At 47.1% G+C, this 27502-nt stretch overlaps 1 protein-coding gene across 1 annotated transcript in view; it reads right to left on the bottom strand.

Annotated features, from left to right (window-relative positions):
• The window catches only part of SSPOP (SCO-spondin), a 106353-nt gene that overhangs the window by 40110 nt on the left and 38741 nt on the right, over positions 1-27502 (bottom strand). Inside the window, exons 45-70 of the mRNA XM_056800664.1 lie at positions 24318-24654; positions 20235-20405; positions 19884-20048; positions 18342-18521; positions 18124-18246; positions 17580-17709; positions 17298-17423; positions 16699-16790; positions 15094-15267; positions 14522-14686; positions 13891-14143; positions 12131-12177; positions 11072-11242; positions 10292-10423; positions 9840-9985; positions 8643-8737; positions 8391-8443; positions 7834-8040; positions 7325-7495; positions 7110-7189; positions 2533-2702; positions 1700-1746; positions 1212-1403; positions 890-1060; positions 495-695; positions 90-186 (exon numbers count right to left, since the gene is read on the bottom strand). Coding sequence (XP_056656642.1) covers positions 90-186; positions 495-695; positions 890-1060; positions 1212-1403; positions 1700-1746; positions 2533-2702; positions 7110-7189; positions 7325-7495; positions 7834-8040; positions 8391-8443; positions 8643-8737; positions 9840-9985; positions 10292-10423; positions 11072-11242; positions 12131-12177; positions 13891-14143; positions 14522-14686; positions 15094-15267; positions 16699-16790; positions 17298-17423; positions 17580-17709; positions 18124-18246; positions 18342-18521; positions 19884-20048; positions 20235-20405; positions 24318-24654 — 3896 coding nt within the window. The remainder of the gene's footprint in view (positions 1-89; positions 187-494; positions 696-889; positions 1061-1211; positions 1404-1699; positions 1747-2532; positions 2703-7109; positions 7190-7324; positions 7496-7833; positions 8041-8390; positions 8444-8642; positions 8738-9839; positions 9986-10291; positions 10424-11071; positions 11243-12130; positions 12178-13890; positions 14144-14521; positions 14687-15093; positions 15268-16698; positions 16791-17297; positions 17424-17579; positions 17710-18123; positions 18247-18341; positions 18522-19883; positions 20049-20234; positions 20406-24317; positions 24655-27502) is intronic.

Genomic DNA, 27502 nt, shown 5'->3' with positions numbered 1-27502 from the left:
CATCCTCCCCAGCTAGCTCTGTGTCCCATTCCATTCTTTTCCCAAATTCCGTCCCCTCCCTCTTAGTCCTGCCCCCCCCCCCACCTCACCAGTTATCACAAGGACCCATCAGAGTCTCTCCCGGCTCCAGACTCTCCCAAGAGCTGACCCCGGACTCTGCCAAACGGCTTCTGTTCTCAGCAATCCCTAGGGAGAAGAGCACCCTAGAAAACATATTCCTTTGCCCCACCCACCCCATTCCCCCGGGAATGTTTAATTTATCTGTTTTCTCCCAACCCCTTTCTCCAGCGGGGTTCCCCTCACCCTAGATGGGGGGCACCTAACCCCTGAAGCAAACCATACAAAAAAAGGAGAAATGAAGGCCTGGGACCCTTAGGTGGCTCTTCTTCCCTCTCTCCCTCCCACCCTACTTTATTCCCTATTTGTAATCTTGGTTGAGAGGGTGAGAGAGAGCTTTTGTGGGAGGGAATGAGCAAGGCACAGGAGTAACTGACCCATGGCTTTGGGCTGGTACTGGCAGCGGCAGAGGGCATGAGGCACACAGAGCCCATCTTGGGAGAGTTGGCCAAGTGGACATCCACAAGAAGGGTGGCAATCAGACAGGCCAGAATGGCACACATTCCCTGGGGACAGGTCCTGGCAGGATCGGGGGCAGGGCTTCCCACAAGGGAGAAGGTGCTGACCACCCCCACAGTCTACAAGGGAAAGAAGAAGAGAATAAAGGGACCACTACTCCTCACTGGAGGGGAAGAAGGGGAAAGACTGATCCTAGGACAGAGAGAGAAATACTTGGGGGCAGGAGAAGAGGTCACCGGTGAGAGAAAAAGGGGCAAAGGACAGAAATGAGGAATGATGGACATGAAATGTAGGTTTCCCCTTGGGTCTTCACCTGGGCAGTGTGTAGAGTTGTCTTGGCAAGGCTGGCTCTCCCGGTACTCCCCAGGACAAGGCCGGCCCCCAATCTCTGCAGGGGGATGGGTACATTCCCTTCTCCGAGATGATTCCCCAGTGCAAGCATCACAAGAAGACCATGGTCCCCACGGGCTCCAGCCACCATCCACTGTGCCAGGGGAACAAAGATGTCCATGGCATCATCAGGGGGCATCATTATGGCCATTGTAGGTGCCAGATATATCAGGACTAGGGGTTCAGGGCCCTGTTGGAAGGAAGGAGGATCTGGGACACCTATGGGACCCCACCCGGGAAAATACCTGGACAAGTGGTGAGGCTGGGACAGGGCTCCCGCTGAAGTTGTGTGCCTGCTTCACCAACCTCCCCTGGGCATGGAGCCCCTCCAGCCCGAGGAGAGGAGCAGGCGCAGGTCCGGGATCTGGCACGATTCTCTCCCTGACATGGCAGGGTGCATGGCGTCCATTCAGACCAAGTGCACCAGCCTCCAGGCACTGTGAAGGAAAAACAGGAGCAGAAGGGGAGAAAAAAAATACTGCAAAGAACCCTAAATTTGGAATTTAAAAACAGAGATTCAAATAGGGCTCTACAACCCCACTACCTGTATAAATTCCTAAACCTCTGGGCCTCAGTATACCCATCTGTAAAATGAGAGACTTTAAGACCTCTTCCAGTTCTAACCACTATGAGATGGGGATCACAAGATTCATATCGCCTTCCAGGACCAATGGCTGAACCCCTTCTTCTCTTATCCTTCTGAGTCTTCTTTCCCCCTAAACAAGGCACTTACCTGGGCAAGGCAGGTTAGTACAATTCAGCTTCCCTTCCATGCAGGTGCTAAGAGAGAGAGAGACAGACAGACAGACAGACAGACAGAGACAGAGAGACAGAGAGACAAAGACAGAGACAGAGACAGAGACAGAGACAGAGACAGACAGACAGAGACAGAGAGAGAGAGAAAAAACAGCTCATATCAAAGCCATCACCCACACAAGGATTTGCCCCAGGGTGTCAACACTGAATGCCCCTAAGGAATTCCCCCTCCTACCCTACCAGGAAGGGGCACAGCCATCCCCTAGGCACTCTCTGGAGGACTGAATGACTGACCCTGCTCAATCCCTGTCCTGCCCCCATCTCCACCTCTTCCATCTCCCTCCATATAGACAGGGAGTCCTCCCAGGGCCTTGAATCTTATTTCAGTGGTTTCCAGCCTGTTCCTGAGCGTTTCTTTTGCTTAATTAAGTTCAAAAACCTGAAAAACCAATAAATGGCACCACCACGTGGCTCTTCCTAGAAATGACTCCTCTTCCAGTATCAGAAAGTGGGAGTTCCCTCCCACTTCTCATTTAAAAATACAAATAAATGAGTTATTTCGCCTGCCCACTACTTCACTGTGTGGCCTTGGGAAGGCCACTTACCTCCTACAAATCTCAGTGTCTTCTTGTGCCACCTGGGAATGATAACTGCATGGGGTTGTTTTGAGCATTGAATGAGAGAAATGAGACATGCAAAGTCTTTGAAAAATACGTTCTACCCAGAGCTAATGCTCCGTGAACGTCCATGAGATGTGGCGCGACAGTACTATCACCGCGCTCTCCTCCTGGCCCAGGCCCCAGCCCTCACCAGTGATTGCAGCCATCCGGTCGGGTCAATACGGAGCCCAGTTGATGCCTCTTTCCTGTCAGCAAGTCGAGGCAATCACAATAGCTTGGATCCACACATGCAGTTCCATCTGTGCTCAGCACCTGGCCCCGAGGGCAGTAACAGCCCGGCTGGCAGTGCCACACACAGTGCTGGGGGCACAGGAGATGGAAGAGGTCATGGATCAGCAGGGATACAGGGAAGGGAAAGGAGAATGGTGAGAGGAGGCAGACCCCAGGCATGAAGGCAGACACAGGTGTGGGCTAGGAACCCATCATGGGGACAGGTGGAGGCCTTGTCGGTGATGAATGGGGCTGTGAGAAGAAGGGAAGAAAGGCAGGAAGAGCAGGAAAGAGAATGGAAAGGAAAGGGGGAAAGGTTTGGGTAGGGGGTGGAGAAATCTGGACCTGGGATTTCATGATATGGGGAATTCCCCCTGTAAAAACCCCTTCTACCAATGCACCTGGGAGTCTATACCTTGTAATCTTGGGAAAAGAGAATGGAAAAGGAAGGGGCGAAGAGCTTAGGGAATGGAGGAATCTGGACCTGAGATTTCATGGTTCGGAAAACTTCTTGTATAGAAACTCTCTACCAATGCACATGGAGTCTGTGCCTTATGATCTTGGGCAGCTAAATGGCTCAGTGGATAGAGCCTTGGGCTTGGAGACAGCAAGAACTGTGTTCAGATGGCCTTGAATATGTATTAGTTGTGTGATCCTGGGCAAGTCACTTAACCTCTCTTAGCCTTAATCCACTGGAGAAGAAAATGAGAACCACTCTAGAATATTTGCCAAGAAAATCCCATGGAAGAGTGGACTACAGCTAGTTAGCTCAGTGAATTGAGAGCCAGGCCTAGAGATGGAGGTCCTAGATCCAAATCCTAGCTGTGTAACCCTTGGCAAGTCATTTAACCTCTACTGCCTAGCCCTTACCACTCTTCTGCCTTGGAACTAATACTCATATTGGTTCTTAAATAGAAGGAAAGAGTTTTTTAAAAAAGGAAAAAGAAAACCCAATGGACAGTATTGGCATTCTATGGCCTACCAAATCACAGAGTCAGACACGACTGAACAACAACCCTGTAATCTTAGGAAGTTGTGTGGGACACTAAAAGATTGATTAGGTGACATGGCCAAGGTCACCCAGACAGTGTGTGAGAGAAAGGACCAAATCCAAGTCTTTCTGACTGCTACGTTTTGATCCACTATGTGCACTACCTCTGCAACAAACATATTTCTATATTATATTCTACATTGCTAAATATAGTCAATATGTTGGTTGGTTTTGTTAATATTTTTTCTCCTTTTTCTATTTTGATCTTTATTGAAAGAGAAAGCTCATGAGACAGGAAGGGGAGGCATATTCAGAAATGAATGTGATGGATAATCAAGAGGCATCCATAAAAAATTTTAAATAAAAATAAATTGCATCCCCTTTGTTGTATAAGCATGGGGATTTTTTTCTTTGAATTTTGTTTTCAGGTCTACATTCTCTCCCTCCTACCTTTCCCCTCCCTGCACCTAGAGAAGGCAAGGGAGGGCCTTATTACAAACACAGAATCGGCAAAACAAATTCCTGCAATGGACACAGGTTTGCCTATTTCTTAAAAAAGGAAAACAGTAAGCCTCTCTGCTTTTTAAAGGGTGACAATTAGAACAGTAAGTGGGAGAGAATGTTTCTCCATTTTGAGAAAAGGCATAAAGTAGAGAGCCTGGGAGAATGTTAGTTGGATGGGGTGTAAGGATCTCTTCAATGGGAAAAGCCAGAAGATATTTACCAAAAGCAAACCTAACAAGGCTCTAGAGATGGAATGGATGTTGGCCACCACCCAATCCAATCCTTTCATTTAACAGTTGAGGTAACTACACTAAGAACAGAGAGTGGGAAGGCCCAGTACCATAGTTGGAGAAGGTCGCAAGCTTACGCTGAAGAGGTATATATAATAACTGTGGTTTTCAATCCAAAAGTCAATGAACCCAGGAGATGGGAAGAAGTAAGGACTGAAATGATGAGGGACCTGTGCTGATGATTTCAATGAGAAGTCAGAGAAGATCCCAAAGAAGGAAAAATTATTTGCCTGCAGAGACCAGAGGGCAAGGTCTAGGTGGAGCCTATAGGCAAGAATACCAGGCATTTTTATATCCACAACATTATCTCAGCTAAGACACACAACAACCCTGCATGATTATCTCCAGTTTGCAGATCTAGGACCTGAGATTTAGAAAAGTTAAATTAAAACTTGCCTGTGATCAAGCTAGTGTCAGAGGCAAGATTTGAACCTACATCTCCCTGACTGCTAGCCTCAATCTGCTACAGCATGCTGCCTCTTTACACCCGTCATAAGACTAGGAAAGGAGCTCTGAATTGGACAGATGCTGAAATGTCTTTAGGCGATTCTGATTGACTAAGACCATGTTGGCAAACCTATGGTACGTGTGCTGGAGGGTGCTGCTCTCTTCCGTCTCCACCACACCTGAGGACATTTCTCCCATCACCTACTCTTCTGCCCAGCAGCCCAATAGGAGTGCTTTCCCCTTCCCCTGTCTGGGGTAAGACAGGGAGCTCACATGAGGTGTGAGGGTGTAGTTTGGGTACTTGGTCTCTAAAAGGTTTGCCATCACTGGTAAGACGCAGATCCAAAGAGATCCAATTTCTTATAACTATTGACCACCACTGAACCCTTCAAGAGCCAACAGCTTTCCCCTGAAGTTGTAACAAGAACTCTAAGGTGGGACCATAGTCAGTCAGTCAACAACATTTATTAAGGGTCTTCTACATGCCAGGAACATTGTAGGGCAGCTAGGTAGCTCAATGGATAGAGAGCCAGGCCTGGAATCTGGAAGATTTGAGTTCGAATCCAGCCTTTGACACTTTCTGGCTATGTGACCCCAGGAAGTCATTTAACCCTGTTTGCCTCAGTTTCCTCATCTGTAAAATGAGCTAGAGAAGAAAATGACAAGCCACTCCAGTATCTTTGCCAAGGAAACCCCTAATGGGGAGTCAGACACAACCTAAATGACTACTCAACAACAACAACAACCATGTACCGGGCATAGTTCTAAGGACTAGCCTACAAAGAAAGGTAAAAGCATGGGCTCTTTCCTCAAGAAGCTCACATTATAATGGAAAAGACAACATGAAGACAATTACCCCTATACAAAACATACACATGCTGTAAATGGAAGGCACAGGCCTCACTCGCCATCCAAAAGATCACTTGGCAGAAGGAAAACACTTGGTTTTTCACTTGTTTATGTGGGTATTGGATGTGGAGGTTTGGTTTTTAAAAGATTATCACAAAAATGAATAATATAGAAATAGGTATTGAGTGATAATACTTGTATAAACCAGTGGAATCGCTTGTTGGCTCTGGGAGTGGGGAGGGAAAAAGGGAGGGAGAGAACATGAATCATGTAACCATGAAAAAATACTTAAATTAAAATTAAAATTAAACAATAAATTTTATTTTAAAATTAAATTTAATTATAAATTAAATTTAAAAATATAACAAAAGGTTGCTTGGATTATTTCTAGATAGATCTGACCCTAAGGGTGGCTTGAGTCCATCTGACTACTCAAGAGGAGCAGAAGTAGAGAAATGGACGGCCCATCTTTTGTCCCCATGACTCTCTTCATGCTGACTTTCTTTGCTGGGTCATCCACAATCCCCTAAAGTGTGTGTTCATGATCTAAGAGGCACGGATAGACAATTCAGCCAAACAGTGGCTTCAGAGGCTGATCCTGGACTGAGAAGGCTGTCAGAACTATTTAGAAACCTAAGCTGTGAGTCTGAGAGGCAGCACGCTAAAGAAGATTGGGGACAAGATGTGAAGTCAGGAAGATTCGGGTTTGAATTCTGCCTCAGACACCAATTAGCTGTGTGTCCATCAGCAAGTTACTTAGCTTCTCTGGGTCTCCATTTCTCCATCTATAAAATAAGGGGGGATTGGACTCAATGACTCCTAGGTTACTTTCCAATTTTTAAAGCTATGTTCCCACAGTCTTTGGAATAGTTTGTCTTTCATTTGGACCCATAAAACTTCCTCTCCCAGATCTCTCAGTCTATGTCCCCGACATTGGGGATAAGAATGAAGAAATCTGGTTTTCAGGACTAGTCATTCCTAGCATTTGTGTGACCATAAATAAGTCCCTTGGCCTCTGTGAGTTTGGGTTTCATTATCAGTGAATGGCAACTTGCACTGCCAACCTCACACGGTCATGGTAAGCACAGTCCAGAGCTCTGTAAACCTTAAAAAGCCCTTTGAAAAATATCAGTGGATCCCATCTCCTTGCTCATCTACACTACCCTGGGCCTGGAAGAGCCTGGAAGAGGTGGACGAGGAAACAGGGAGGTAGAGACCCCAGAGGCAGCTTCTTGGAAGCAAGAAAGACCACTGAGGACTAGGGATAAAGTAGTGCATTAAGGGAAGACCAGAAAGTCAGGGCTGGGCATGTTTCAGCACATTCAGATCCAGATGCTAAGAATGGGGGAGCCCCTCAAGGCAAGGGTGAAGGCCAGAAGAAGAGCAGAGACAGGGAGAAGAGGGAACTTCACTCACCGCAAGGTCATCACAGGACCTGGGGCAGGGAGGGCCACAGGCATGGAAGTCAGCCCCAGGGATAGTGCTGCAGTTGGACACTGAGGATACAGAGCGAGTCATGAGCCCCCTCTTACCTTCAGTAAGCCCTCTCGACCCTCTCAGGGGCCCAGGACTCTCCCCTTTTTAGCTCAGAGACAATCCTTCCCCTTCCTCTCCCAGAAGTGGATAGGTACCTGGGCATGGCAGTGCCTGGCAGGTTTCCCCCTGAGCATGAGGCCCCTCACAGTAGTCACCCAGGCCCTGAGGCACGGGTTGGTCACAGAGCCGGCTCCGGCTCCGAAGGCCTCCCCCACAGGTCCGACTGCAGGCTGACCACGGGCCCCAGGGGCTCCAGCCTCCTGAACCTGGGAGGGAGAACAGAGAAGGTTTCTTAGAGAGGATGGAGAGCCAGGAAGATATATATATATATATGCTGGGTAAACAGGGGTCACCAAAGCAGGAGTAGTCAATGTTTATTGGCCCACCTCTAGAGCCACAGGGCTATTGTTATGTTATGTTATGTTATGTTATGTTATGTTATGTTATGTTATGTTATGTTATGTTATGTTATGTTATGTTATGTTATGTTATGTTATGTTATGTTATGTTATGTTATGTTAGATTAGATAGATAGATTTTTAAGTGGAGGCTGTTAAAGAGGACAGGGGGCTCTGGAAGGAACCCAGAAGACACCAGGCCTCACGGTCACAGAGGGGCAGGCTACAGGGCTCCTCTTCGGCCTCCGGCCCACGGCAAAGAGAGGAGGGGGAAGTTGTTGAGAGAAGCGGCGTGATGCTGGAAGGTCCCAGGTGGGGAGACCCGGGGCAGAAGCGATGCCGGTGGCGCCGGGCAGGCCCACAAGAAGCCGAGCACTCGCTCCACGGGGTCCACAGTGACCAGGTGGCTTGAGCTGATGAAGAAAGAGGGCATTGGCCTTAATGGTCCTGGTGGGGTGAAGGTGCTAAAAATGCCTCCTGGGCAAAAAGCAGATATTCTATTTCTCAACTTCTACTCAACCTTCCCAACCCCATGGGCACTTCTGGTGTTCAGCATAGGGCCTGGCACACAGTGGGTGCTTAATCAATGTTTATTGACTCACGAATGACTGTGGCCCCACCTTCAGAATCACAAGGTCAAGGAGTGTTAGAAGGGGAAGATGGCAGAGAACGTTAGCCTCATCTAGCCCACCCCCCTCCTTCTGGCAGGTTCCCTTCTCCTCCTCGCCCTCTCCGAGTCAGAGTGGGGAAGGTCTGTGCTTGCCCTCTTCACACGGCCGGGAGGTACAGTTGGTGATGAGCCCAGAGACACAGGAGCTGCGAAGAAAGAGGGAAGAAAGTGTAAGCAGGTGTCGGTGGACAGAGGGTGAGAGGTTCAGATGAGAATGGCCCAGTCCCTGGCCAGGCCCTTTGCCCATTCCCTGCCTTTGCTGTCATGCCCTTGGCCGTGGAAAGAGAGACTGGGGGAAACCAAGAACCCCGAGGGCTCCTGGAGAGAGAGAAAGAGAGGCCTCACCAATTCTCGCACGGCCGGAGGACAAGGCTGCCAGCGGGATAAAGACGCCCACCATAGGCACAAGGGCAGTCCTGGGGAGGCACACACACGTTGTTCTGAAATAAACAGGCTCAAAATAAGAATAGATCTAGTTAAAAGATATAGGTCATTACATCCTGATAAAAGGCAGTCTAGACAATGAGGAAGTATCAGGACTCATCCTGTATGCACCAAATGGTATCGCATCCCAATTTCTGAAGGAGAAACTAGCAGAGCTCAAAGATGAAATAGACAGTGAAATAAACAGGCTCTTTGGCACCTTCCCAGCTTCTGGCCTAGCCTGACCTACCTTTGTTCCATTCCACTATGGAATATATATATATATATATTGGCCCCCAGACCCTGGGTTTCTAACCTACCTAAACTCCCCTACCCCAACCATCTCCCCTTTGCCCTCTCCTACCTCCAGACCCAAGATCTCACCACTTCTCTCTCTCCAAATACATCTTACTTCAAGCCCCACCTCTTCCAAGAACTCTTTCCTGACCAATTCCAGCTCTACCTGCTGCTTTCTACCATTCTATAACTACTGTCCGTGTCTATGTCTTTGGTTACCCAAGATTAAATAAAACTCCGAACGGTCGCAGACCACTCGGTCCTTCTTTGTCTTGTCTTTCCTAGAGATCCAAACCCAGCAAATGTTGATTGCCAACTTGGAATCTAAGAACTATTTTAAAGCTGCAAGGAACCTTAGCAAACATCTTGCCTATATTCCTTATTTTATAGATAAGGGAACCTCCAGAGAAATGAAGTCACTTGTTCTGTGATCTAAGATAAGAACTCAGATCATCTTAGGTCTAGCCCCATGATCTTTCTTTCCTTTTTTTTTTAATCAACTTTTCCTTACCTTCTGTCTTAGCATCAGTTCTAAGACAGAAGAGCATCAAGGGCTAGGCAATGGAGGTTAAATAACTTGCCCAGGAAGGGTCTAAGACCAGATTTAAACCTTCCCAACTCCAGGTCTGGTGCTCTAGCTGCCTTCCCAGTGATCTTTCCATTATTCCATGCTTCCTTCTACTTAACCTCCTCTTACCCCTCTCCCTTTAGCAGCTCAGCTCCTCCTCACCTCCTGGGCCATCTCTCTCCTCTCTTTTCCCCTCCTCTATTTAAGTGTTCCCTGGTCCCCCATGTCTCAATGCCCCAGGAAGGAGTACTCACCAGCAAGAGGGTCCCTGGGGGACAATAGCAGCCAGGGTGGCAGCTCCCATTGGCACCTTCCTGGCCATTGAGCTCTGCACAGGAGGCCGGGCCCTCACTACAGTTGTGCCATTGCTTTCCCTCTGGACAGACTCCAGGTGCTGGCCCTGGGCATAGAAAATGGCCTGCGTGAGTATTTCCAAAAATAGGTCTTGACTTTGATGAAATCTGTCCATTTTCCTCATCAGGGGCCCTTCTACCCAAGCTCTAGAGATGGGAAGAGCGGCCTGGGGTGACTGGAGATGAAGAGGCCTCGCCTAGGTGGTGACTCTGGAGATGAAGAGGTCTTACCTAGGTGGTGATGAGGGAGACATCCAGAGGGAAGAAGGGATTATTGGGGGGGAGGGAAAAAGGGGAGTAGGTAGCAATAACTGCCCAAGTCTCCAACCCTTCAAATCCAAGATGGCCCTCACCAGAACAAGGCTGCAGGCCACAGGTAGAGAAGTCAATGGGGCTCTGTGGGGCCTTGCCACGGGTACGATTCCTATAGCCTCCACCGCAGGGTACTGAGCAAGGAGACCATGGCCCCCATGCCACCCCAGGACCTAGAGAGAGGAGGAGAATGGCGCCGGTCTTCCTCCTGAGTGTGACTCACGGATTCCCGGGGTGAGTCACCTCTTCCCCTGCCAGGGCTCACTACTATTACATTGCAGGTAATAATAAATAAATAAACGAATGAATGAATGAATGAATAAACAAATAGACAAATAAATAAATGAATGAATGAATAGATAAATAAATGAATGATTTAATTAATTAATTAATTAATAAAATAAATAATAACTCTCAGGTGCCAAGGCTTGTAAGTTCCCTCTCAATTTCTCAAGGGGAATGAATCCCTTTGGAAGTCAAAGCTGTCCCACGCCTGGATTTAGAATTGGAGGAGACCTTAGAGATCAAATAGTCTCATGTGGAGGTTTTATGGAGGAGAAAAATGAGACCCAGAAGGGAAGTGATCCCCCCCTGCCTCCCCAGCCACTCTCTCTTCTCTAGGGAAGGCTTCTGGGAAAGGTCTCCTGGAAGCCATCGACTCTCAGGACCTTCCAGGGGACTTTTAGGGTTGACCCTGGAGTCTCCAGAGTAGGTTCCTTAGGAGGAATCGCTTAAGAATGTCTTGAGGGAAATCTAAAGGAATCTTGGCAAGGGAGTGCCTCCTGGGGAATGACTTCTAGGATCCTGGGTGTCTTTCTCACCCCGACATGGCTGCAGGCTGCAGAATTCAGCCTCTACACTGGGACCCTCACACTCAGCCCCTCCAAAGGCAGCTGGGGGTGCCGTGCCTGCCCGGAAACGCCGGCGTAGACCCACATTACAACTTCGGCTACAAGAGCTCCATGGGGTCCAGGGGCTCCATCCACAGGCCACTGTCAAGGCAGGAAGATTAAGAGTTGTATTCCCAGAGAAAAGAAATACAGAAGAAAATTAACTGCTTGATCACATGGGTCAATGGGTATATGATTGGGGTTATAAACCCCAAATGATCACCATAGTGCAAATATCAATAATAGGGAAATAGGTCTTGATCAATAACACATGTAAAACCCAGTGAAATTTTGCATTGCCTATGGGAGGGGAGTGGGAAGAGGGGGAGGAAAGAACATGATTCATGTAACCATGGAAAAAATATTTTAAATTAATTAATTAAATAAAATTTTCTAAAACTTAAAAAAAAAAAAACACTTTTATTCCCAGGGCCGCTAAGTGGTTTAATGGATAGAAAGCAAGGCCTGGAGAAAGGAAGTCTTGGTTTCAAATCTGATTTCAGATACTTCTGAATCCTGTGACCCTGGGCAAATCACTAACCCCCACTGCCTAGTCCTTACCACTCCTCTGCCTTCGAACCACTCTATAGTATTGATTCTAAAATGAAAGGTAAGGGTTAAAAAAAAAAAGTTATATTCCTGGGACAGCTGGATGGCATAGTGGGTAAAGCACCAGATCTGGAATTGGGAAAACCTGAGTTCAAATCTAACCTTGGACACCTCCTAGCTGTGTGACCCTGGGCAAATCACTTAACCCCAACTGCCTCACCTAGAATTTCCTTTCTGTCTTAGATTTGTTAGTGAGCTAGAAAATAAAGGTTAAAAAGAAGTTACATTCCCATTCCCCCACTCTACCTCAATCCTTAAATAATGATTAAGTCACACTCTTATAGGGGGAGGGATGATACTTTAAACATGGCAGCATCCTTTATTTGCCGCCTACGACCACCATCTCTACCTCAACAGTAAAGATAAAGAATGCAGAGGTACCTGGGCAAGACTCTGAGCTGCACTCCATCTCTCCGGAAATGCATGTGCTAGAGAAGAAGAAAGGAGGCCAAATGAGACCCAGCCTAGCCCCCAATAAATGCTTATTTCCTTCCCTTCCCCTTCCTCAAATAATCTAAATGTTACCTAAAAGTGGCCTGCTCTACGGAAGGTGTGGGAAGGGTTCCTGCCTTCTAGACCTAGAGGCCCATGCCTCGTCCCCTCTTAGTCAATTAAAAGGAAAGAGACTGTTCTCTACACGATTCAAGGTTAACCTGGTATTGAATTCTTCTGATTTTTAGGTAATAGAAACACTGTCATAGTTACCTATTTTTATTGCCTTATCTTCCCTAGCTAGGACAGGGAAGGGCGGGTTGGAATGGCAGTACCATCACAAATCCTGGGTTACAATCAGAATACTTTCTGTTTGGCCTAGAGGAAGGTGGAGGACTGGAAAACAGGCCAATGAGTTTCATCCAGAACACCCAAATGGCTGAAACCCTTGGCAGAGATGGGACCATTTTCTGGCATACAAAACATCATGTCTTCATGGGGAAGAGGGAGATGGAGAGAAGAAATGAACATATGGACATATCCTCAAAACACACACCGAGATTGGGTCACTGGAGAAATTTTGTCTAAATGGAAGGCTTTTCAAAGGAATTTTTAACCTGTGAACTATGAATTTTAAAAAAATTATTTTGATAGTTCTTTCAACATAATTGGATTCTTTCATAATCTTTTGTATCTTATTTTCTTTACTTAAATCCATTATTCTGGCCATGCAGTGATCAAGAGCAATCCCATGGAACCTATCCCTATCTAGAGAAAGAACTAGAGAAAGAAAGTAGAAATGCAAAAGGAAAACATATGAGTTATTGCTTGGTTATATGGGTATATGATTTGGGGGTTTGGTTTTAAAGATTTGGTTTTAAAGATTACTCTTACATATATGAATAATATGGAAATAAGTTTTGGGCAATAATCCATATATAAGCCAGTGGAATTGCTTGTCAGCTCCAGGAGGGGGTAGGGAAGAGAGGAGGGAGAGAACATGAATCATTGTAACCATGGAAAAATATTCTAAAAAAATATAAATTTTTTAAAAAAGGAAAAAAACACATTATTCTGAGAAGGGATTCAATAGGCTTCACCAGACTGCCAGAGGGGTCCAGGACACTGGAAAGATTAAGGACTCCAGTTTTAGAAAAACATAAATATGCCAAGTTTAAGACTGAAGAATTTTTCTCCATTCATACTTCTAATTACCTATATAGGTATATTATTTCTGAATTCTCTTTTTTTCCCTTTCAAATAAGTTCCACAATGTTACACACACACACATAGTTTTTTGGTAGCATGTATCAACTGAGGTCAAAAAGGAAAGCTCCTAAAATCAGGCATCTCTTTATGACAATAGCACAAGCAAAGAAAGAGGGCTGAGGCAATTAGGAATGACTATGGCAGATCCCTGAGCCTAGAAATCCAAGAAACACTAGTACAGGGAGGTCCAAAAGTCTCTGTGCCCTGAGCGGATCGTCAGAAAATAGATGAAGGTAAACGCCCTGGGCCAAGCAACAGGATCCCTTGGACTGGTTCTGGAATCTTCCAGGAGAGCTAAATTGATTCGTACTGGACTACAGTCCTGGGATAAAGCCTTTACACTCCTACATTACCTAACGTGCCTTCTGAGATTTTGCCCTTCACCAATTCCCTATGCTCACCCTTTAATGCCTTGTTGGCTCTGGACAATGGTCACCTACCAATTGTTACAGGAGTCAAGGCTGGCCACAGCCCCAGGCGGATAGAGCTGCCCTTGAAGCTGGCAGGGGCACTGACTAAGGGGCATGCAGCTGGCGTTGTGCAGAAAGAGGCCAGGGGGGCAGGTGCAGCCAGGACCACAGGTTCCCTTGCATTCCACACCTGGGTCTTGTGCCAAGCACAGGCGTGGGCATGGCCCTCCCTCCTGCTGACATTGCTCCTTGGAGTAGAACACCATGCCTTCAGGACAATGGGCTAGCACCAAGGAGAAAGAAAAGGAGAGTTACCCACTATCAAGACTCCATCAGTGGGCACTGGGCCCTGTGCCTAAGGGGAGGGGACATCATCTTCTGGCTTTTCCCAGGGGTCTAAGACACCTTAGGTCTTTGTCCTAGCCCTTTGGAAGTGAGCCAGATAGTCTTCTCTTGGGTAAAAGGTGAAGAAAATTGGGACAGCTTATTTGGTTGGGAGAAGCATCTGCCTAAAGATTAGGAAGTAGACAGTGGCAATCCATCTGAACAGTGCAGGATGGGTGGGTAGAGTCCCAAGTGGCAGTGTTGACATGTTTGCTAGGCTAGGTCTGGCCACAGTTGGGTGATGGGAAAGGTTGAGGAAGAGATAGGGTGTCTATACCTGAACAGGGCTGGGTGTGACAGTCTCGGGTCTGGCTGTGGGGCCCCTGGCACTCAGGACTCCCAGAAAGTGCACCAGAGCACCTACGGCCACGGGTTTGAATGCCTCCATCACAGTCAGCTGAGCAAGAGGACCATGGGGCCCAAGGGGTCCAGACACTAGACACTGTCAGGAAGGAAAACGTTAGCTCCAGGGAAGACGTAGTCAGGGATACAGGAGAGGCTACAGAGATTTGGACAGGAACACATAGATGAACATAGAAATGGTAGGATGGACACAAAGAAAAGATAGGACAACTTTGGAGAGTCAGAACTCCTTCCCTCTCTTCCCATCATGACCCTGTTCTCTCTGAGGATAGAAGCAGGAGACTCCTGATCTGGGCACCAGGGACAGTGATTGGGAAACCTCTGAGCATCATGCCACTTCCCTGGCTACATAGTGAGGCTGTCATGTGCTGACCCTGCCTAGGAGGCACCCCCTTAGCATCAGTGCTCCCTTTATCCTTCTCCCATCAGATGTATTCTCCTCTTCTCCCCCACTCCCATCCCTGTGCCAAGGACATCAGAAGGCACCTGGACATGGAGGGAGGCTGCAGAGCTCTTCTTCAGAGGGCTCCCCAGGGCAGACCACCCCCTCGGATGTGGGGCAGAGACGAGAGCGGTGTCGCCAGACAGGAGGTCCTCCTGGGGCAGAGCAGCTTTGGGAACAAGAGGACCAAGTTGTCCAGGGAGTCCAGGCTAGAAGCTCTGTGAAAAAAAGAGGGAAGGGACCATGGTGAGGAGGGTCAAGTGAAGGGAGGGAAGTCGTGGGAAGTTTAGATAGAGGAAGCTTCAGGGTTCTGCAAGGTCGAGGAAAAGTCAAGGGGGGTTGAGAGAACCAGGGAGGACATTCCTTCAGCTTCCGTCCTCTGCTGTCTGCTCTCTCTCCCTTGGCCATCAGATGAAGTAATGTTTATAAAATGTATAACTGAAAAACTGCACTAACATCCTCCTGCTGTCCCAATTTTCTGCAGCACTTCTCCAATAAATAATAAAAAAGGAAGGTAACCTTGTAAGAAGCAGCTACTATTTCTAAGGGCAGTATAGTATAATGGATGGAGAGCTAGCCTCAAGAAGACCTGGGTTTAAGTACTGCCTCTGACACATACTGGCTGTGTGACTTTGGACAAAGCACCCAATCCCTTCCATGTCCCAGCCAACTCTCTAAAACTATAAGATATGGAAGAAAGGGATTAAGCATTTAGTAAGTGGCTACTACATGCCAAGCACCATGCTAAGGACTTTACAAATGTCTCATTTGATCTTCACGACAACCCTTGAGGTAGCTGCTATTAGCCCCATTTTACAGTTGAGGCAAAGAGGTTAAATGACTTACCCAAGGTCACACAGCTGGTGTCTGAAGCTGTATTTGAACTCCTCTTGATTCTAAGCCCAACATTCTATGTACTTTGCCATTTAGCTAGAAAAGATACTGACCTGCATTGGCAGAGGGGCATTGTCCCCTCATCCAGGAGCTCTCTATACCAACAAATCAAGATCCTGTCCCTCTCTCCTATTACTGTAATTGGCCACCTCAATCACTCTCAGCACTCCAGCCATCACCTCTAGGCAGATGATCCCCAAGTCTCCATCCCCGCTGCCAACTAGATATTCTTCCCTCCTGCATGACCCACCCTCCAAGACGTCCCAACTGGCACCTTAAACTCAACTTAGCCCAAACCCAACAAACATACCTCCCTCCCTTCCAGAAGTGCTCCTCTTCCTCCTTCCTTATGCCTGACAAGAACGTCCCCATGTTCCCAAAGTTGGAACTTCCCAGGCTTCTTGGAACCCTCTTTCTCCTTCATCCCCCATATCCCCTCAGTCACTAAGCCTTCACAACCTCCCTCAGAACTTTGCTTTGCTTTCCTGTCACAGCCCTCGTCCAGACCAGATCCCTTCAGTCCTAGACCAGTATATGGCCTCCTAAGTGCTTTCCATCAAGGCTCTCTTTCCTCTCCTCTCCAGAGGCAGTGTGGTACAATGGGAAGAGTACTGAGACCCCTATTACCAGAATATTTTCAGCAGCTCTTCTTGTCCTAGCAAAGAATGGGAAACACTGGGGAAATGCCTGGACAGATTGTGGCACATAGACGCAATGGAATGAGATTGGCCATCTCCCCCCATCTCTGACGTTACCAGTACCACAGTCCGTGTGACAGGTCTGAACCTCCTGCCCATTTCCCTCACAAGGGGCACCTCCAGAAGATGCTGCTGGGTTGGAAGGAGACCTGCATAGAGAGGGAGAAGGGAAAGGACAGGCTACAACACCCCCATGGCATCCCCTCTTCTTTCCTTCTCTCCACACCTCCTGCCTTCTCGTGTCTTTATGTCCCTTCCAGCCCTCCATGCTGCTGAGATCAGAGGTTCCTCTCTCTTTGCCCAGAATTTCTCTTCAGCCCAGCTCATTCTGTTCTTCCTACCTCCCTCTCCCTCCCTTCTCAACCTTCCCCTCTCAGCCCCCACTGTCCTCCATCCCTACCCCCAACCCACTCTTCTCTCCTCACCTTGACCCACACTCCTCTCCTTTGCTCTCAGCTCTCCCGTCCTCTGCTCTCATTTCTTTCTGCCTTCATTCATCCCATTCACTCTCCTCCTTCTTCTCACTCTCCCCATCCCCATTCATCATTCTCCATCTTCCTTCTCTTTCCCTATTCTCCACCCCACCTCCCACAAACACTCTCACAGACACACACACACACACACACACACACACACACACACACACACACACACACCTGAATCTGGCCCGGGTTCCAGGGCCGCAGGAGTGGTCACAGGGGCCCCAAGAGGACCATGCTGACCAGCCACAGGGCACAGGACAGTCCCCAGCCTCACAGTGAAGATCTCCGTCTTCACAGACACTAGAAGGAGACAGCAGAGGAGTCAGAAATAAGAAGTAAGCAGATGAGAATTTCCCTCATCCAGGACTTGGAGATGCCAACCTTGGCCTGATCTCTTCTCCAAGCCCATGAGGTACCTTTCTCTGTGCTCCTCCGATGAGCCAAGTACACACTCACCACTGGCTGCAGTTGTCCAGCAGGAAGGATTCCTTGGGCAGTTTAACCTCTGTGCCCACTGGGCAGGGGCACTGGGAGAGCGTCAGACACTGACCATCATAGAGAAGGAGTCCAGGGGGGCATCGGCAACCTAGGGGTGAGGAAAATGATCAGAAATGGGAATCAATAGAAAAATAGGTGGTTCTGTCATTTTTCCATCACAGCTGACTCTTCATGACTCCACTTGGAGTTTTCTTAGCAAAGTTACTATAGTGGTTTGCCATTTCTTTTTCCAGCTCATTTTACAGACGAAAAAACAGAGGCAAATAGGGTTGTAACTTGTCCAAGGTCTTGAACTCGAGAAAAGAAGTCTTCCTGATTCCAGCCATGGCACTCTGTCCACTTTGCCACCAGCTGCCCAAAATAGGGGGAAGAGAGAACTAGAGAATTTGAGGGTAGAATGGAAATAGGATGGGAGAAGAAAGGTCAGCTCTAAGCAGCCAGCTAGATGTGTCCGGCTACATCCACTCCCTGCCCACTCCCTCCCCAGGCAGGCCCACCTTACCCTCCATGCAGTGTGTGCTACAGTTCCTCTTGGCTTCAGGGTCCTGGCAGGAGGGGGGGCACCGGGGCACCAGGTGCTGCTGGCACTGCTCAGCACTCACATACACAAGATCTGGGCCACAATCTAAGAAGCAGATGATTATGGAATCAAAGAATGAACACTGAAACAACCCCAGCTACCCGGACTTCCTAGCAGCTCAGCAGTGCATCCGCTGGTACCTGTACCACCCCTGCAGGGCTGCAGGCCACAGGGTAGGCTCTCCTGTGCTGTCCCAGGGCAAGGAGCACCCCCATTCTTGGGTGGGGGATCCGTGCAGCTACGCCAACGTCCCTGTTGGCCTCCCCCACAGGATGCGCTGCAGGGGCCCCAGGGACCCCATGAAGTCCAAGCACCGGGCACTGCAGAGAAAGGGGAGATATGTCAGTAAACTGCCGGAGATTCCCTTGGCATGGCAGAAGTGGGGGAGCTGGAAGGAAAGGGAAAGGAAGAAGCGTTTATCTAGTACCTACTCTGTGCCAGGCTGTGTGCCAAGCACTTTACAAATAGGTCCTCATCTGAGAAGACAGGTGCCAACTGGGATTTGTAGCCATAGCCATTCTGGTGGGCAGTGCCAAGGGCTGGGGATGGCACATTCATGCTGCCCACAGGGCATACAGGGGCAGGGAACCCTCTCACTAAGGCGCTCTGGACGGTGGCCCCCCAACAGAAGGATAAGAGGGAGACCATCTGGGAAGCCTGAATAAAGAAGGGCTCAGCAGCATTGATCTGTGTGTGCTCCCAGGCTTTAGACAAATGGCGGCAGAGTCAGGACTCCTCTGCAAACTACCCCTGGGATCCATGTCAGCTGCCTTTAACCATTCACATTCCCCTGCACGTAACAAGTACTTTCTTCACAATTAGCCTCACGAGGAAAGAATTTTGTGAGTTAGTCATTTCCATCGTGTCCAACTCTTCAGGACCCCATTTGGGGTTTTCTTGGCAACAATCCTGGAGTGATTCGCCATTTCCTTCTCCGGCTCATTTTACAGATGAGGAAACTGAGGCAAAAGGGGTTAAGTGACTTGTCCAGGAGAGCAAGGCCAAGCCTCACCTAAGTAGCAGAAACTCAATAAATGTTTGCTGTTGTTTTTGCAGCTCTGGGCAAATGGGACTTTAACAAAAGAACCTGGGAGGGAGAGAACCCGAGAGGGGAAGGCAGACGTTCCACAAGGGTGAATCAGGGCTCCCCTTGTTTCACCCTCATTTCTCCCCTTTCTCAACAGTAAATACACAGAAAAAAACTAGGATAGGGAGGGAGGCCCATAAAGGGCAAAGAGGAATGAGCTGCTTGAAAACTGTCTTCTAGAACTACGTCGAGGCCAGGGTACCCTCTGGCGGACGTTTTTGGTGGTGACAGAAAATGGAGAAAGGCATAAAAGATCTTTCTCTGAGCTCCACAAGAAAAGGAATTCCCCAAGCTGACCAGGAGAGAGAGAGATATGGTGGGGTTACCAAGAGTCCTATCCTCTAGAATTCCTAGTTCGGGAGCCTCCTAAAAGGGACATTTTTCCTGGTGAGATCCTGGATCCCGAGGGCTTCTGGGTGATACTGAGCAAGTTATTTCCCCTCTCTGGACCTCGGTTTCTCCATCTGTAAATTGAAGGGTTTGTGCTCCCTTCCAGTCACAGATCCTCTGTACTCTGAGTGGAAGAAGGCTCATGACCCGGGGCTTCCTCAGCTGCCAGGAATTTCCTTCCTGGGAGTCCTCATACCAGGATTACCTGGGCAGGCCTGCAAGAAACAGGAGCGACTCTGGAAATCTTCTTGAGGGCAGCCACCACCAAGCAAGGGAGCTCGAAGCAGGGCCCTCCGCTGGAAAGTCACCCCCAAACCACAGCTTCTACTGCAGCTGCTCCAGCCAGACCAGGGTGCCAACAGGCAGTCCACTACAGGACAGAGGAGGAACCAGGACAGGATTAGAACTCTTAGAACTCAGCAGCATCTGGTGGGGAAAGGACGTACGGATGTGGGCATCAGGGAAAGGAAGGAAGGGTAATATCAAGAGGTGCCTGAGCAGGGGTAGCCCCTCCCCACTGGGCTGAGAGATGCCAGGGTGCTGAAGGCTTCCCTACCACAGCCATCCTCATCAGAGCCATCCTGGCAGTCAGGGTGCAGGTCACAGCGAAGGTCAGCAGGGAGACATTCACCACTGCGGCAGCTCAACTGCTTTGGGGAACAGACAGCCACAAGGGCTGGCAAGGTGGGCTGTGTGGCCGTGGGCACCGCAAAAGGAGACGGTTTCGCTGTCCATGAAGCAAAGTGGGGAAGGAGAGAGGTTATCTGTTTGCATTTTTGCTAATGGTTCCCACCTCCTCGGCTAAATTTCCAACTCATTCGGCATGGGCAGACTGAAACAAGACTTTGGACCAGAAAAATTCTCTTGGCTAAGGCTCAGCCCGGCTTCCTCACTATGTGCTAAAGTGTATGTTTGAGTGAGTGAGTGAATGAATGAATGAATGAATGAATGAATGAATGAATGAATGAATGAATGAAAAGGGATCTGGTAAGCTCTTACTACTCTAATGTAATAGAGAAACACCTCAGAAAAGGGAATGATGTTTTTCTTGGTCAACACTGACTCTGAATGTGTTTAGAGTTTAGAGTTCTGATTGTGGTTTTTTCTGAGAGGCTACAAAAGGGGGTTTGAACCATCAGTCCATGAACCTCCAACAGGTCAGTGGATAGATTCCACAATCAAGGAGAAGCAGAAGAAGAACCTTTATTTTCACTAACTTGTTGAAGTTTAGCATTTCCTCCAATTATTTAAAATTATTCAATTCAATTTTTTTAAACCCTTACCTTCTATCTTAGAATCAATACTGAGTGTTGGTTCTAAGGCAGAAGAGTGATAAGGGCTAGGTAATGGGGGTTAAGTGACTTGCCCAGAGCTAGGAAGTGTCTGAGGTCAAATTTGAACCCAGGACCTCCCATCTCTGGTTCTGACTCTCAATCCACTGAGTCACTCAGCTGCCCCCTCAATTATTTTTTAAATTATTCTGAGCAATTTGTCCAAATGTGTCATCAGACTGCCAAAGAAAGATATATCCTCACACAAAAAGTTAAGAATCCTTAGGCAAAGGCTTAAAAAAAGAACCTATTATATACAACAGAGCAGTCTCTCCATGAACCTTATACTTTTACAGGCCAGTGAACCCATGGATACTCTCTTCTGGACTGGCCAAATTCTTGCTACTCTTTGTCCTAACTGGATGAGCTCTAGGCATCCCTTCTCCTAACTGGGCAGCATCTCTGCTCTTCTGATGCCAATAATCAGGAAAATTATAAGTATCAACTCCTCTCATGATTGGATGGTTTCTGGACACCCTTCTTCTTACTGGTCAGTCTCTGGGTACCTGTGAGAGGTGGCCCAGTATAAGGACCCAGAAAGGTTTTCCCCTCGAGTTACCAGATGAGAGAGGACTAAGGTGAAAAGGTGGCTACAACAGATGACCACTCGGCATCTCAGGTTTACACTCCAGCATCCTCCATCCTACACAGACAATGCTCTGCCTTTCAGGGCTGCCCTTTTTGTCTTCTGGGAAGCCCAAATCCTCTCCTCAGACTTGACCTTCCTATTGGTTGAGAAATAACTTATCTGGGTAACTCCCCTATACTGGCTTCAGTCTAATGAAAAGAAAAAGATCTTGACCTGAGCAGTAAACTCTGCTTATGGCTTTCTGCTGCCATCCTCTGGACGCTGGTTGCTATGACTTCTCAGAACCTCAGTTTCCTCTCATGGTTTAAAAAAAGATAATCAGGAGTTTAAAACTGGGACTTAAGAAGTCATCTAGTCCAACCCTTCATTTGACAGATGGCCCTGAGAAATAAAGACTTGCTCAAGGTCACATGGAGAATAAGTGTCAGAGCTGGGATTCAAAGCCAGGTCCTCTGACTATAAATCTAGCATTTTTCTATTGTCCCATGAAAGCCAAAAGATTTAGATAGATTTGGAAGCCTCCCATCCACTTCTTAATTAATCTCTTACGATTGGGCTTCTGACTCCCTTAAATTCCTTTCCAAAGTTAACAATAATGTCTTAAATGCTAACTCCAATGACTTTTTTTTCTCAGTTGTCATTCTGTTAGATCTCTTTTGACATCCTGATTTCCCTGAATGCTCTCTCCTTTCCTCATCTTCTTTAGAGTTGTTGTTGTTGCTGTTGCTGTTGTTGTTGTTGTTGAAGTCCTCCTTCTACCTCTCTGCCTGCTCTTCTTGGTCTTCTCTGCTGGAACATCATCCTGCTCCCATTTTTCAAGTGTGGTCTCCCCAGACTCCCCACCAAGGCTCTCTTCTAGACCCTCTTCTATTCTCTCTACACTCTTCCTTAGTAACTTCTATCATCATCCCTATGCAAGTGTCTTCCAAGTCCAAATATCTTACCTGAATTTCCTGAATTTTAGTCCCACATCAAAGATCTACTAGATTATCTCCACTCAGATCCTCCTTAGGCATGTCAAAGTTAACATGTCCAAAACGAAATTCATTTTCTTTTTTCCCAAAACCTGTCCCTACTCCAAATTTTTCCCCTTCTGCTGAGGTCTTGTCCATTCTTCTGCTCACCCAGATTTATAGCCTTAGAGTCACCCCATAACTTTTCCATGTATATTGGCCTCCTTCCCCAAAGCCTGCCAGGTGCCAAGTATCATTGGTTCTGGCTTGCATCTTTCCCCCTTCTCTCTACTCACATTTGCCCTAGGTCAGACCTTCATCACTGGACTGGACTGGACTATTGTAATAGCCTCCTACTTGGTCTTCCCATCTCCAGGCTCTCTCCTTTCCCATCTATCTTCCATATAGCTCCAAATTAATATTCCTAAAACATAAATCTATCCAGGTCACTCCCTTCCTCAAGCATCTCCAATGGCTTCATAGTCATTAAAGTAGCTTTAATCTTTAATAGCTTCTAATATTAAATACAACATTCTTAGCCTAGAAATTAAAGCCCTTCACAGTACAGCTCCCACCTACATTGAGCATCTTATTTCACTGTATGCTTCTCTCGCATGTTCTCCATTGTGGTCAAACTGGCCTGCTGGCTAGTTATTTATTCCCTGTACCTGATCATCTGGCTCCCACCTCTTTGTCTTTACACAAGCCACCTGTCCCTTACACCTGGAAAGGACTCCCCTCTCACTTGGGTCTCTGAGAATTTCTAGCTTCAAAGCTCAGGCAGAAACGATCTCATTAATCTTTGTATATTCTAGGCAAAGGCTTCTCTGTGTACATTTTGGGTTCCCTCCAGTAGAATATAAGCTCCCTGAGAGCAGAAACTATTTGAATTTTGTCACCGACTTCCACCTAAGGAGGCACTTGGGAAATATGGAATTGAATTGGGTTCAAATGACTTGTCCCAAGCCAGATAGTAAATAAGAGCTACAGCTGTAATTCAATCATCAGACTTCTTACATCAAATCTAGAACTGTTTTCATCATACCTCTCTGGTCCCTTCCAGGACTAACACTCATCGAGTCTATTGTTTTAGGAGAGCTTCCCTGAATATCTTATGACTATGGTTAACCCTTTCACCTTCCAGGCTTTCTCAAAATCTGCTATGGTACAGAGCATCTGGGGAAAAGGGCTTCATTCAATGAATAATTGAGTCAAGAAGAATTCAAATCTGGCCATAGACATTAACGAGCTGTTGACCCTGAACAAGTCATTTAAACTCTTTATCTTAGTTTCCTAATTTGTAAAGTAGGGATAATAGTAGTCCCTGATTCCCAGGGTCGTTGTGAAAATAAAATGAGATGATAACTGTAACACCCTTGACACATAGTAGGCATTATGTAAATGTTAGTTATTATCATCGTTATCCTGGAGACATTTTATAAGCCAGTTTGCCAAACCCCTTCCACATGTGGCTTCTTTTTATCTAGCTAGCCTGTCCCAATCTGGATCATTTGCCATCCTCTATCTCTGAAAGGCAAAAATGGGAAAATAACTTCTGACCTTCCTTCCCAACCCTACACTAGCCTACAAATGCATTCATTGATTCAATAATCATTTAAGTGCCTACTATGTGCAGATAAGCCATGGTACCTACCTTCAGGGAGTCTGCCGTCTAGTACTAGTCATGGGGTCTGAGGTTTTGAAAAAAAATTATTTTCTGCCTGTTCCCAAGTCCCAGCCCTTGCCCCCCAGTCTTCCATGCTCACCACAGTGCTGTTCATCAGAGCCATCGAGACAGTCCTCTTGCCCATCACACACCTGCTTGGGGTCCACACAACCAAGGAACTCACAAGGAACTTGGTCCGGGCTGCACAGTACTGGAGGGAAGGGAGGCCACTGGGGAGTGCTTGAACCTGTGAGCATCGTGTCAATCCCACTCACTCTTAGAACAGAGGCCACTTGCTCCCACCCTCCCTGAATCTCTAGTTCCCTTCCCCATCCTCCATCCAAGGTCTCAGGCAGGTCAGGTGCCCAGCTTGTCCCCATCTTCACCCTTCCTCCCACCTTGTCATCTTGGAGCAGGTGGGGTCCTGGCATCAGGAGTCAGGAATCCCAGGTTCTAGTCTTGGCTTTGCCACTTACCAACTGTGAGACTTTGGACAAGTCATCTAACTTCTCAGAGCCTCCATTTCCTCCCCTAAGGAATTGGAATAATGCCTACACACTGCTTATTGTGATGAATGAATGAGATTATGTCTCTGAAAGAGCTTCTTAAACACAAACTTGAGCCATGGTTATCACGATGTCTACGGCCATCATCAGGGATTATTATTACCTATGGCAGGCAACGGATGTGGGGTGAGATCAGTCACTGCTGCAATTTCTGGCTGAAGAATCTGTGCCGTGGGTGGGAAGGAGGTGAGGGGTTCAAGCAATGGTTCCTCCTTTGTACTCAGGTAGGGAGATTCAGAGGCTGGAAAAGTGCCCTCTGGGAGGCCTGGTTCTGTCCCAGTGGTAAACAAAGACCAGAGTTTTGCTGGGCTGGAATCTCTACAAGGAAATGCTTACACACAAGGAAGAAGGCCACTGGTTTGGTAGCTAGATTGCTCAAAGGCTAGAACACTAGTCTGGAATTAGGAAGATCTGAATTCAAATTTAATCTCAGATACGTATAGGCTGTTTGACCTTGGACAAATCACTTTACTTATTTGCCTCAGTTTCCTCATCTATAAAATGAGGATAATAATAACACATTCCTCCCCAGGTTGTTGTGTTAAATAAAATAAGATAATAATTGTAAAGGGCTTCCTTAGAACACTATATGCATACACTATTAGTATTATTGTGGTGGTGGGTTATTTCCTTTCTATAAGGTAAATAAATCATATCTCAGCTTCTTTCCTATCATACAGTCTGACATAGAAATAGGCAAACTGGGTGGGAGTGGAGTCTATTAGGTAAGGCCTTACCTTCCAAAGAGTTTTTAAAAATTTTTTTTTTTAATTTATGGGATTTGGTACCCAGAGGAGTTTGAATGACAGGCTTGTTTCAACAGAAGAAAGGAGATATTTCCCCAAGTTTTTGTCTTAATTTATGCCTTACCCTTTCCCCTGGTACCCAAAGAATGGAGGCACCAAACCTGGATTCAGGAAGGCCTGGGTTCAAATCCAACCTCAGACTTTTAGGAGCTATGTGAGTCTATGCAACATAACTTCTCTCATTTTCTTCTATAAAAATGAGGGTAACAGAGGCATCTATCCCACAGGACTATGGTGAAAAGTGAATGAAATCTTGTATGTCAATCACTTGGACCAACAAAGCATCAGAAATGCTTTTCCCCTTCCCCTTTGTTTCTAGTCTTTTATAGGAAAGAGAATTTCCTGAAGGAATGTGGGGGAAGATGGATTTGGGAATGAAGATCATGTCATAAACAAAAGGAATAAAGTATTTGAAGTCTTTTTTTAGAAACCACTCTGACACAAGTTAGAAGTCATTATTACCTAGCGGGGCGATGGGTGACCCCTGTCCAGGACGCCAGGCTTCAGGATCCAGGGGACCCTAGAAAGAAAAAGAGTTCAACCCCAAACCCCGGCTGACTCCAGTTCTCCCACTGCCCACGTGTCCTGGAGCTGGGGTGTCTCCACCACTCCTTTTCCAATCAGAGGCTCCAGGGAGCATCCTCCCTGTCTCATCATCAGCTTCACCCCCTGCCCGGCCACTTTCCCTTCTTACATATTCATGGATGCTTCTGTCACCGACCTGGCAAATGTGTGAAAAGTATCCAACTTGAGTCAGGCAACAACACTGCCTCGGGCCACCTCTGACGGGCAGACACTCTGCCCTTGGGGTGGGGGGCCCAGGAAAATTAGGGAGCCCAAGGTCTGCTGTCCCCCAGGATCTAGATTCTTCCTCCTCTGAACGAGTTTTATACTTCTCTACTACCTTTTCAACACTAAAATACACACACACACACACACACACACACACACACACAAGCAGATGTGGTTGTTGTTCTTATTCAGTCATTTCACTTGTGTTTGACTCTTCATGACTTCATCTGGGTTTTTCTGGGCAAAGATACTAGAATGGTTTGTCATTTCCTCCTCCAGTTCATTTTACAGATGAGGAAACTGAGGCAATCAGGAGTGACTTGTCTAGGGTCACAAAGCTAGTAAGCATCTAAGACTGTATTTGCACTCAGATCTTCTTGACACCAGGCCCCACACTCAATCCACTGCACCACCTTAGGGTGATATATATATATGTATATAGATATATGTGTTTAGGTATGTCTATGTATATGCTCACACATATCCATATATGTATATGCAGACATATATTGCACTGCATAAGTTTATATCTACATATGTTCATGTGAATTTAATGTATGTATTTATATATGTGTGTGTCTATAGCTTTATATATGTCCTGTGTATGTACACCTGTTTCTGTGTGTGTTTAGATGCTTAAATAGATAGGAGAGAACTTTGCACCTGAAACCAGACAACCTGATTTGGGTTCTGGATCTATGACTTATTGCCTCTGTAACTTTGGGCAAGTCATTTCCTTATTTATAAACCAAGGAGGCTGATCCAAGGGATTTCTAAGGCCTTTTATAGTTCTGTAATCAATCTGTGATCTTGTCTCCTGAGCCAAACTGCAAGCTCCCCTCAGGAAGGGAAAGAAGAAGAGAAGAAAGGTAGAGAAGGAAGGAAAGAGGGAAAGAGGGAAGGAAGGAAGGAAGGAAGGAAGGAAGGAAGGAAGGAAGGAAGGAAGGAAGGAAGGAAGGAAGGAAGGAAGGAAGGGAGGAAGGAAGGAAGGAAGGAAGGAAGGAAGGAAGGAAGGAAGGAAGGAAGGAAGGAAGAAGGAAGGAAGGAAGGAAGGAAGGAAGGAAGGAAGGAAGGAAGGAAGGAAGGAAGGAAGGAAGGGAGGGAGGGAGGGAGGGAGGGAG

This window comes from Monodelphis domestica, chromosome 5, assembly GCF_027887165.1.
Source record: "Monodelphis domestica isolate mMonDom1 chromosome 5, mMonDom1.pri, whole genome shotgun sequence".
NCBI lineage: Eukaryota > Metazoa > Chordata > Mammalia > Didelphimorphia > Didelphidae > Monodelphis > Monodelphis domestica.
The sequence above is the reverse complement of the archived record's forward strand: the minus strand, read 5'-3'. Positions and strand labels throughout refer to the sequence as shown.